Source organism: Clytia hemisphaerica, unplaced genomic scaffold (assembly GCF_902728285.1).
Source record: "Clytia hemisphaerica strain Z4C2 unplaced genomic scaffold, Clytia hemisphaerica genome assembly, whole genome shotgun sequence".
NCBI lineage: Eukaryota > Metazoa > Cnidaria > Hydrozoa > Leptothecata > Clytiidae > Clytia > Clytia hemisphaerica.
Window position 1 is genome coordinate 795,727 of NW_027103486.1, and position 13,066 is coordinate 808,792.

General features: G+C 37.1%; 1 protein-coding gene across 1 annotated transcript; it reads left to right on the plus strand.

Moving 5' to 3' along the window:
* Window positions 1-7,679: 7,679 nt before the first annotated feature.
* LOC136798645 (uncharacterized) lies at window positions 7,680-12,722 on the plus strand. Its single transcript, XM_067055292.1, has 6 exons — window positions 7,680-8,173; window positions 9,770-10,075; window positions 10,191-10,562; window positions 10,682-11,059; window positions 11,241-11,423; window positions 11,539-12,722. The coding sequence occupies exons 1-6, from the start codon at window positions 7,729-7,731 to the stop codon at window positions 12,651-12,653; spliced, it is 2,799 nt and encodes a 932-aa protein (XP_066911393.1). The 5' UTR covers window positions 7,680-7,728; the 3' UTR covers window positions 12,654-12,722.
* Window positions 12,723-13,066: the final 344 nt, after the last annotated feature.

Sequence of the window (13,066 nt, forward strand, 5' to 3'; positions counted from 1 at the left end):
TCACATAGTACGTACGCACTAAGGGGGAGGGAGGGGTCTCTCCCAAAATCTATGCTTGCGTACAAGGGGGAGGGGGAAGTCCAATTTTAGTCACTTTTGTGCCTACGTACTCTGTGAATGGCTCCATATGACCAGACGTTAATAATCGATAAAATCGATTATCGATTAAAATTGATAGCTAATCGATAATTAATCGATTATCGATTAAAATTGATAGCTAATCGATAATTAATCGATTGATTAAATATCGATAAAAAACGATGATAAACTGCAAAGGCAGACAAACAAAATTTTTACGGTTCCCGTCTCCTGGCTGCATCACTTTTTTTCTCTAAAAGCCCAGTTCGGAAATGCGGAAAAAACCCCGGGAAATCAGAATTCTGAACGTGTTCCTTCCAATTAGGGGTTACCGATTAGAAAAACCCGGCTTTATGCCTACAGACCGCCTGCTCGCCCGCCTGCATGTATTTTTAAGACACGATCAAAACAATTTTTCGATGTCCGCCTAAAATGATTATGAAATTAGGAAAAAGAGAGATAATTTTGTCTGATTTTTGGCACAAATATGCAAAATGGCCATGACCAAAATGTGACGGAGCCAGATTTTTAAGGAAAGTTTATTTGGGCAAATTTGGGCCAAAAACTGCTTAAAAATAGGGTATTTTGGGCCTGAACGGTTTAAGTGATTTTCGTATTTGGGGAAATTCACAAGCTTTATTTTTCCATTCTGAACTTTTGTACAAAATTATTGTCACTTTTTTCTTATTTTCATCTGATGTTAATCATTAGGTAGGTCCATTCAGCATGTTGCTTGTTTTTTTTTTAGGACTACAATGAACTGGACTGAGCCACATGATGAAATGCTTTGTTGTGAGATAATCCTCGTGCAACCATTTGCCTACAAAACTGGCTCAAGAGAAAAGGGGCAAGCCTGGTCCAGGATTGCAGAAACATCTCAAAGATCTGTCTGGGAACACCTCTAGTTTATATGGACAAGGTTCAGAGCCAAACTTGCTGCAGAACGTGCTGATTCGGGTGCGAATCACGTGTTGAAATCATCAGAGGCATTGTTGAAGGATATTAATTTAAGAATAATTGAATGTGAAAGTGAATTTGATGCTAAATCGAAAGAAAAACAAAGTAAAGTGGAGTCTGAAAATCAGGCTATCAGTGATGCAAGAGCTAAAGCAATGGAAAATCTTTCAGAGACTTTAAAAAGGAAAAACAATAATGAAACTTGCAGTGCAAACAAGAATGGTAAACGTCAGCAATCAACTGGTAGTGAAACGTACAGTTATTTGAGAGAGAAATCTGAAAAAGACAATGAAATTGAAAAATGCACAAATTGAAGTGCAGAGACTTGAGGCTCAAAATTGTCAGGCCGTGATTCAACAGCAACAAGCACAACAGACTCAACAACAACAAATGAACCAACAAATGATGCAGATGCTTTTAACACAACTACAGGAACTTTTGAAAATTTATAGACAAAATATGTTTACAGATGAAGAATGATATTAGATCAGTTTTTTTCTTTCAAAAATAATGCTTATTTTTTGCTAGAAAGTATTTTATCGACTCTGAGTTGGAATTCAATGAAAAATGGTACTGCCACTTGTAGAAATATATCTTGTTTAATTTCTGCTACTCTGCTGTAGCAACTGTGTGTTCTGAAAGTAGTTTTGAAAGCACGTTCAATCTTCTTGACATTTCGTAAATGAAATTAATTGGCTTCAAAATTTTCAAAATTCCTGGTTTAGTCTCTCTTACTTTTTTAGACCTGTTTATACAAAACTGATATTTTCACTACAGCTTGCCAAATTCTCTCTGAAAACTTTTTGGTGACCTACTGAATTATTTTTGCTCATTATGATCAGTTAAGTCTCAGAATTGTTCTAAAATTATTTTCACAAAGACAAGGGTACCTAGACAAAAGGTATGTGACACTACAAGATTGACAAGTGATTCTAAAAACAGTTAATACTCTGTCACTCTGTAAAATAAGAACTTTTTAATCATTTTTCAATTTTGTTGTGTGAGGTTTAAGTCAAAGTTTCTACTGTACAATCTTCTTTTTCTTTAGTTAAAGTGTTAACACTCTTTTCTTAAGTATAAATTCCAAAATTAGGATTTAAGATAAAAATTTTCAAAAAATAATGATAAACTTTGATAAAATTTCACAAGTTAAAGATGATAACAATATGTGCATTAACATCATCATTAACACCTTTTTAGTGACTGAAAATAGTTTTCCAAAGTAGGGTTTTCCACGTAGTTGAAGTATTTAGCAGTTGTGTTATCATACGAAATTGTGCGTGCATTGTGTAACAGTCCACATACAAGATATATCTTTCCAATAGGGCTCAACCCTAGTTTTAAGTTCTTTTTGTAATCCAGAAACTTAAAATAATTCACGATATCTCCAAAAACCCACTCAACAGAAACTCTGACAGAGATCAGTGATTTATTAAAGAGCGATTGAAGGCGCGTCAGTCGTGCCAAAGGTCTTTGAAGGTGGGCACGTAATGGGTACGCTGGATCCCCATAAATACAAAGTATGTCACCGTTCGGTGAAAAACTGTTATTCATAAGTTGGTTGTAAAGACCAGATTCAACTAACATCGAGCTGTCATGCTTTTTCCCTTCAAAAGGGCCATGGAGTTGGGCGATCATTCTGTTTGGAGTAACAAGGGATTGAAATTTTATTGCGTGTATACGCTTGTGACCATTATATATCACTCTTTGATTTTCACCAGGTCTGGAGCATGGTCGGACAGTCCCTTCGACAAAAGCCCAGCAGTTCTCTAATGCAGCCCCAGCCTGGTGAATTGCATTTGCATAGTCTGCCAATAAATGCAATTTGTTATCATTGACATAACGTTGCTCAGTTCAGGTACAGATCTACCAAATAATGAAATGAAGTCTCCAAGTCTACAACAATATGCATAGTGCTTCCACTTTATCAAAATTTTGTCTATTTGGGCAGAAAATTTTGTCTGGTAATTGAAAGACGTCAGCCAAGTTGTAAATATCGTTCTTTAAAAATCTAAACATTGCCAAGCATTCATCATCTGACAGTTTATCTAGATCGAAAGAATCCTACTTCCAATATGGAAAATCTGGGTTTCTACTCCTGTTTAAGTTAAGTAGAGCAATAAATTCTTCTTCGTCAATAACACCATTGTTATGTGCAAATAAAATCTGTTCAAAGACATGATTTTCAGTTTCTTATTTGTCAGTCTGAAGTTTTTTGTATACATTTTCTACTGCTATGTTTTGTTTTGTTTTTATTTTTTTGCTGACATTGCAACTTCATTTCGATTACTCTCCCGTGCTCTCCTACGTGGTGTTTTACTAAACGTGTTTATCTTCGAGTACGGCCGGCGTAGTCTTTGACGGCATTATGACGTCACTCCAGCCGTACTAAAAAGTCCCGTCTGCTAAAGTTCTCTAATGACAATGCAAGCACGAACTTCGACATCATATTGATTCACCAACAAGACGAACACGAACAACTAGACGGACAGGTATGATGTAGATTCTCCAATGCTTATTAGAGAGCTTGAACTTGAAAAACTTAAGGATCTTCGTAAGAAAAACTGTAAGAAAATACTTATTGGTCAACTGAATCTCAACTCAATAAGGAATAAAATTGAAAATTTATCAGCTATAGTATCAGGAAACCTAGATATACTTTTGGTTTCTGAAACTAAATTGAACGATAATTTCACGAATAATCAGTTTGAAATAGAAGGTTTTGAGGAACCGCATCGTTTAGATAGACCTAAAAACGATGGAGGTGGCGGCCATTTACTTTATGTAAGAACTGGATTACCATCTAAGTTAATAAGATCTGAAAATACGCACGAAGGCATGTTTGTTAAGGTGACAATTAATAAACAGAAATGGCTGATATGTTGTTCCTATAACCCACATTTAAATAACATCAACGAGCACCTAGAAAAGCTGCAAATTAGCATAGATGCAATAGATATCGATTATAATAGAAGAACTAGACAAACAAGCTCCTTTTAAATATAAAACGGTTAGAGCTAATAATATGCCTTTTAATAAATAGAGATATGAGAAAAGACAACAGGGGCAGTGCGACACCCCTGCAAAACATGCACTTGCAGGGTATGTGCTGGAGTCTTTTTTGTCGCAGCTTGTTTTTAGCGTACCCGGAGTTGTTTTTCCGGATAATTCGTTAGTGTTATTAGATTTATTTTACTGACTTAAAGTCTGCGGTAAATATAAGAAAACTGTTTATCAAGTCGCGTTACGGGAAGCGTGAATTCGAGTCTGTCTTTAAGATTTTGCGTACAAAAGCGTTTTGCAGGCCTGCACCATGCAAAATTTTGCAGAAAGACCTGGGTGAGATCAAAATGCAGGGTTTGCCCAGGATTTGATGGCTGTTAGTGTCAAAACGTTAAAAGTCAAGACTCGTCAAATGGCTTTAGATGCTTGGAGAAGAAAAAACAGAATAGACAGTCCTGATTTTATCTATTTTGTCGCAAATTCTGAAGAATTTGAAGCCTGCACATTTTCGATCTTCTCTAAATTCGTCATCTGAGGGCTCAAGGTCATCTCAATGTTTGTTTTTCTTCTTATGGTTATATTCTGAAATCCATTGCAACAAGGAAAGTCAAATCTGTAAGGTATGTGGTATTTTTCTCTATTATTTTCATGCCTGCATGTTATCAATTATAATCTGATAAGTGCAGGAAAAACTGCTTCCCTTCCCCCTCTTTCTCTACTTATCTGCCTATGGCATATGACTTGTCATAATTTTTGGTAGTCAACAAAACCACTTGTTGTGTGTGGTGAGTGAGTGGTGAGTGAGTGGCCAATCATGAAATATTTATAAGATATTTGATCAATCGGGGTACGTAGTTACTGTTTGTTTGGCCAATCACTCTGGCTAAGAAAAGGTTGACGACAGGAGATGAATTTGTGGCAATTTAAGAGGCAAAGCCCCCAATCCGAATTGAAAACAAACCATATGTCATCAGAACTCATTTATTCATTATGTACATAATGCAGCATGTTTTATGTTTGGTATCAAAATTTAGTTGTTGTGTTATAAATTTTATACTATATTATATACATTATATGCATTGTCAAAATCAAATCAAGATGTACTTTCCAGAGATGATTTACATGACAAATTTTGAATCCAAAAACTTCCAAGAAACTAAATGTTAGGTACAAATCATCATTTTGATTGAATTATTCCATTCTGTTGTTTCCTTTAAGTTAAATATGGTTCCACTCATCTTATTCTAAGAAAAGTTTGAAAATCTCTCATGGATCAAAACACTACCCTCAACATAATCTCAGCAAAAGCTGAAACTCTAGAGTCAGGTGTGGTACCAAGAGTAAGCACTCTCTGGCGCCCGCGAGCCACCCGTCATTTTTACCAAAGAAGAAATAGTGTTGATCAGACACTATTTCGTACATAAAAAAACAGAGAAAAGGGGTTAAAATAAAACAAATTGTAAACAAAAAAAGTTTAAAATTTCTGACCATACAGTGAAGTACAGCAGAAAGAAAGAGAAAAAGTTAAAAGGTTGACCGAGAGCCCGGTTCGGAACCCCGTAACCGAGTGGCCGTACACATTGGAAACGAGACAGTGCATTAGCAGACTTTGTCAATGTTTACAAAGATTTCGCACCAACCACGTGAAGGTGCTAAATAATCCATTGATATAGGGGCTACTGGACAGTATGATGGCAACTAACCTGAAAGTATATAATGAAGAGGGAATTAGGATCTTTGCAAGCTACACCTACATTAACAAACAAAACAACAAAATTTAAGTCAAACGACAACTGGACAACCAATGAAATTAATTTTACATAATAACTGGCTGACTGTGGGTAACCGCCAACCGCAATGCTTCATGAGCCAAACTATTAAACTTCTTGGATGGGTTTTTTTTGGTTCTGAGAATAATACTTACAATTCAGGAAAAGTTCTGCACACGTGCAAGGCATCGAAGTGTATCCATCAAAAAATTGTTGCACACAAGATGGAGAGAAATGGAACCGTACAGGCAATTTCCATTTGGAAGGGAACTAAAACAAAATAGAGAAATCATTTTTTCAGATTGTTGTGCAGTTTTCATGACCAGTACTTGACTGGCAGGTGCTGGCCCGCAAACTAAACATAGTCAAATACAATCTGTTTGTGTACCTCAAAATAGTGCGCGAAAAACCCACACAGCTCTTTCACTCCCCAGAAAAATTTTTTAAACGGCCAAAACATATTAAAAACATTAGGGTGTCAAGGTCAGAATCACAAAATTTTCAATGTTATTTTTTCTCTTATTTCAAAATAAAACCACAGTAGGTTGGTTGTCCCGGGGTTGTCCCTTCATGATATGAATTCATGTATAAAACATCAAATTTGGTCAATTTGTTCCAAAATTACGAGGTTTTTAAGTTTTGCCTGGAAAGGCTTGTAATGACGTCATCACAAAACTTTCAACCTCCATAGCTTTTGATAGGAACATTTTCAAGACATGTTTTATGCCTCGATTTTCATCAGCATTTCACGCTCTTTCCGCTGGAACCATCAGATTTTGAATATTTTCAAAAAAATAATTTTTTGCCCAGGTGGTAAAATTAGGTGTTAAATATTATTATATTATTTGATTAGGAATTTATCAAAACTAATTCTATTCGTATGAGACAAACATCATAAATCATGAGACGCAATCAAGCTTGTTCAGAATCCTTATCGAGTCACCAATGAATATTCTGTGAATCTTTTCAGTGTTTTACAGCGTCTTTTCGAACATAAATCTAGTCCCAAAATCCTGAAATTATAGTCCTGAATAAGAAAATATTATCTAATATATACTGTTTATTATATCTTTTAGTTTATTTTTATCTAGGAACGAAACCTATCTAACGATCTGAAGCGGAATTTTCCCAATTCGCTTTTCAAATCACAGTGTGCCTTTTAGCATCAGGGAAGTAACCATAGCTTCTTCGAATCAAATTATCAATTTACGTTTTTAAACTGATGTGTAAAAACCTAAGCTCCGATTTTTTCCTCGATCAAATACACCTCAGGGTAATTTATGTTGCTACTATTTAGTACGAGATGTACTCTTTATGATTTATAAACAGGAAATCTCTATTGTACTTTTGAATTTATATAAGGAAAGAAATGAGATAATAATAATAATAATAATAATAACAATAATGATAATAATTGACGTCAAAAAAGAGTGAAGACGCATTTTCTTTGCTCTCGATCAGACAAAAATGATTCCACCTGGAAATGATCAAATCCAGCTGGATCAACCTAGAATTGCACAAGAACAATCACGAAACATTGAAGAACAACCAGGAGAAGTCTTAGAACGCGACATGCATCGGTCTTCCGACACCACAGCAGGAACACCAGTGCAAAACAACAACATTCAGCGACGAACAAAATGGACGAAAGAAATGAACTTACATATCGTTCGAAGCTATTTCATCGCGATCAAGACAACTCCAAACACATTCAGACTTAATATTAAATTTTTCTTATTTTTTAGTTCTTGTTCTAATATTATAATAGAAAAAGTGTACCTAATCTATCTTCGATAGAAGGAAAACTTTTATAAATAGTGCATTATCGAAACATTATCAAAATATATCTCAAATAATAATAATAATAATAACCATAAAAGCTGAAATTTGTTCCTTATTAATCATAACTCGTGCTGATAACATGGAACGAAGTAGCTATGTTGTGAGTGCTCCTCAAGATGAGGAACAAGATATTATCAACCCGAAAAAGGAACTGCGCTGCTCGTTACTGAAAACAACTTTAAAGTCTTTCGTAGTGACACATGTTTCAAAATACTATCAAGCATGTGGTATTAGAGTGATGTTGCCACACTTATCAAAGGTTGAAGTCTGGCTTGCAAGACAGAAGTTGGAAGAAAGATTGGCATCTGAGCCACACGTGGTAGAATTTTTTTCGTGTGGAACCGCACTCTATGACGTTAAGAAAAACAACAATGACGATGAACAGCAGGCCATTGCAGGAGTCGCTTTTTGGATCATGTTTGACTGGCCAGATATGGCAATCGAGGCATATGAAAGCCATATAACGAGGGTGGCAATGGACGTCGGACTTGACACTGTCCATTGCAAGGCTGTCAAAGGAAGAGGTAAGAAGTTTATATTTTGTCTGGATTTTCTCTCTGTCAATATTTTTTCATTTCGTAACCCGGCTGGCAAACAACGTTGTTTTAACGTTCATCTAACGTTGTATGTAACCTTCATCTAACGTTATATGTAACCTTCATCTAACATCGTATGTAACGTTCATCTAACGTTATATGGACATTCTGAAGTTACATAAACATTTAAACAACGTTGTGTGCCAGCTGGGAAGTAAGATTAAGACAAAAACAAAAAAGGAGGAAGATTTTAAGACGTATTTATGACGAAGAGATTTAGCTGGGAGGTCTGGATCTAATGGATCTAGCACGTGTGATGTCAAAATTTTGAAAGCAATTTTGTAGCCCGTAACACAATTTAAATTTTTTTGGAGACTTTGAAATTTGCGGACATTTTTTTGAAAATTTTTTATCACTCTTGTCACTTGCTTATCACGCGTTATCACTTGTTATCCACCTTATCACAGCTTTTTGTAGAGAAGAGATTTTTACGGACACTTTGAAATTTGCGGACATTTTTTTTGAAAACTTTTTATCACTCTTGTCACTTGCTTATCACTTGTTATCACTTGTTATCCACCTTATCACAGCTTTTTGTAGAGAAGAGATTTTTACGGACACTTTGAAATTTGCGGACATTTTTTTTGAAAACTTATCACTCTTGTCACTGGCTTATCACGCGTTATCACTTGTTATCCACCTTATCACAGTTTTTTGTTGAGAAGAGATTTTTACGGACACTTTGAAATTTGCGGACATTTTTTTTAAAAACTTATCACTCTTGTCACTGGCTTATCACGCGTTATCACTTGTTATCCACCTTATCACAGCTTTTTGTAGAGAAGAGATTTTTACGGACACTTTGAAATTTGCGGACATTTTTTTGAAAACTTATCACTCTTGTCACTGGCTTATCACGCGTTATCACTTGTTATCCACCTTATCACAGCTTTTTGTAGAGAAGAAATTTTTACGGACACTTTGAAATTTGCGGACATTTTTTTTGAAAACTTATCACTCTTGTCACTGGCTTATCACGCGTTATCACTTGTTATCCACCTTATCACAGCTTTTTGTAGAGAAAAGATTTTTATGGACACTTTGAAATTTGCGGACATTTTTTTTGAAAACTTATCACTCTTGTCACTGGCTTATCACGCGTTATCACTTGTTATCCACCTTATCACAGCTTTTTGTAGAGAAAAGATTTTTACGGACACTTTGAAATTTGCGGACATTTTTTTTGAAAACTTATCACTCTTGTCACTGGCTTATCACGCGTTATCACTTGTTATCCACCTTATCACAGCTTTTTGTAGAGAAAAGATTTTTATGGGCACTTTGAAATTTGCGGACATTTTTTTTGAAAACTTATCACTCTTGTCACTGGCTTATCACGCGTTATCACTTGTTATCCACCTTATCACAGCTTTTTGTAGAGAAGAAATTTTTACGGACACTTTGAAATTTGCGGACATTTTTTTTTGAAAACTTATCACTCTTGTCACTGGCTTATCACGCGTTATCACTTGTTATCCACCTTATCACACATTTTTGTAGAGTAAAAATTTGTTTTTTTATCAGGTGTCCGTTCCCTCACTGATGGTTTCGTATCATCGCTGTATATTACCCTAAAAGATCAGAATAATGAAACATTGGTCCATCATTATGCCAAATCACAAGTTCGATGCTTGAAGGCGGCTGCAGAACAGGAAGGAATCCCAATCGAAAATGTCGAAATGACTGAAGGTGAAAGATACTCGTCGAAGATATTGACTTCCCTTTGGCTTTGTAAATCGATGGATACAAACGTTGCAAAAGAACTTAGGAACGCCGTTGAATGTGTCAAAGGAATGATGGCTGTGAAATTGGTCGACCTAACTTCTGCAGGTAAAAAGAAATATTCTAATTTCACTGTGTGTTTATTGATTATAGATGAAAGACAGTGATAGGTCGTCTTGGTCTCGTTTTAATCTTTCCTTCATTTTCTTTTCCAAAAATTCAGACCAACCTGTAATGGCTGCCCCAAGACCTGTCACCCGTCTCATGCAGTGCATCACAATGGTGAAGGCTTTCATGAACCAATTTGATTACGCGCTTTTCGATGGCTTTGTCTATAAAAAGGTCCCAGAGGCTAGATATACGTTTGTCTTTTGTTCTTCGGTCCACAACTTTATCCACTTCGTCTTGGGCAACTCGGAAATGGCAGACCAGATTGTGCAGCATGTAACGCAAATAATCAACTTGTTGTCTGAGAGTGCTTGTCGAATTATCAAACCTTTACAAATTGATTACAACTTCATTGAGGTCACGCCCTATGGCACTTGCTTCAACATCCGTGAGAAATGCTTTCAGCTTGAACCAGCCGATTTAAAAGGTACATAATTATCACTGTCTTTTTTAAGATGACACTGTTTAACATTTAAATGGGTTAAAGTGCTGTCGGAAGACTCGTATAAATTGTGAATAAAATCTATTGTTTCTTCCTCTTATCAGGCTCACCACGCGCGTTTGTCAAGTACTTGTATAATCCAGACAGGACACCACATCCCGAACCATTCATCAAAGGCGTGGAAAACTCTTTTGGAAATCCTAGAATTCGAAAACGGTTTTACAAAAAGTACTACCAGCTACTAATGCATGGCCAGTTTCCACATAAAGAAACCAAATTGTGTTTGGTTGGCCCACCAGATTCAGGGAAGACCAGTTGGTTCACGCCATTTCAAGGCATCATTCCTGCCCGATACATTGCTGGGGTGATGAACGACGGCCGTTTCTCTGCTGCCATGATCGAAAGCAATACTCAGATCGTCATGATGGACGAGTGGACACCCGATTCGCTTTCTTGCGAAGATGCCAAACGTGTTTTACAAGGTGAGTAGTGGTTTTTACACCCATCAATGTACTTGTGGTATTGCTCGAGCGCCTGCTCTTTAGAACATTGAGATCAATTTTATTCACTACTGTCTAATTTGCCTTGCTTACCATTCAATTTTGGAACTTTGTGTCTTGCTCACTATCTAAATTCTTTCAATTTACTTCTTCACGTGTTCAGGTGGAATGAACTTCGTCCCACAGAAGCACAAGAACGGATTGAGGATCAATTACAATTCAGGGTTTTTCATCACTACCAACGAATATCCAGATTTTGGTAATCAGACCGATTGCGATGCCATCCGTAAACGATTGGAAGTATTCCAGACATCATCATTGAAAAGAAGAGACACATCAGTCTCAGGTGAGGGGAACCATTTGATCTGATTATCTTTTTAGTATTTTTCTTCATAGGAAACAAATTCGAATTGGCTCCGTGTACACTGCTAACCACTTCGAATTTTTCTCTTTTTTCTCAGGCTGGCTGAGAATGAATTGCATGGAAGTCTTCCACTATCTTGCGGACTACTTGCGGGACGAACCGATCTTCGACGCTCCAAGTCACCTACAGCCAAACGCCGTCCAAACGGGAGCGATTTACAATGACTTCGATTTCAATCCAATGTCCCTTATGTACAGAGACGAGATGGACAGATTTTGTTTGAGTCAACCACCCTCTGCAGGCACCAATGCAGCGACCAACGAAAATGTCGACGATGAAGACGAAGCAAACAATGACGACAACACAGCATTGGTTCAAGCACTCGACCATGCAATCATTCAAGCTGACCGTAACGAAGGAATTCTTTACGAGGACCTCCAGTGGGAAACAGAGCTGTTCGACAACGTAAGCGAGGTCTGTGACACGGATTACATCGAAAAAGTTATCACCCTCGCAGCTAACGTGCATGATGTTTGGGATTCATTGCAACTGACAGAAAATGCGAAGAATATGTTTAGACGAAGGCTACGAATCAATTGGGAAGGACCCGACACCGTATATGACGCTTGGTTGGTGCGAAAGGGATGTAAACGCTCCTGGTTTGATTATCCTTTACTTTACAGCAAGTATCCTGACTTTGACCCTGAAGCAGAACAAGAGCCACCAACTCAAAAGCCTTTAACTCAACAAGAGGCACGCCCATCATCGGCAAGTGAGGAATCATTTAGCGAAATCACCTCGTACCAACCACCTAGACCGGACCTTGTGCCTGAAGCCAAAACTCCAACCAGAACGCCACCGTCTTCGCCTAAATTGGTCATACCGGAGAGTCCTGTCATTCCAAAGCCTTCCACAGACAGCGAAAGTTCTATCAACAATGACGTCTTCGACGAACTACCTGCCGTGACATCGTCAGCACCCAATAAAGCAACTAAAAGAAGATCACTCAGTCTCAAAAGATGCACATCGACAATCTTCGACCAATCCCATCAGCTGGTAACTCTCACAAGCGACGAAGAAGAAAGAGCCAGCAAGAAGGTCAAAGGTAGCGACTCGGACTCGTCAATTGAATTTGATGTGACCAGGAAAGTGGATGGCACTGATACTCCCATCATCAACGTACCGTCATCAACTTCTAGTGACAGCGACTGATATTCTCGTTTGTAAATTGGTCTTTATTTTTTAAATTTGGTATAAAAATAAAGCTTTATGAAAGGTTTACATTATTAGACTTCTTTTCGTCTTCCCTTACACAAATTTTCAATTCTTAAAGAACTGTCACGGTGCGGATAAAAGGTGTGATTACGGAAGATAAGCTTGGGATAAGGAAGAAAAGCAAATCGAAAGTGTCCGCCAAATTTACACTCTAAAAATGCTGTGATAGTGGGGATAAGCAGTGATAACGAGTGACAAGCTGGGGATAAGAGGGGAATAAGATTTTCAAAGTGTCCGATAAAAACATTTTCAATGTCCGAAATACTTTGCACCTCAGAATTAGGGGATAAGACGGATAAGCAGTGATAACGAGTGACAAGCTGGGGATAAGAGGGGAATAAGATTTTCAC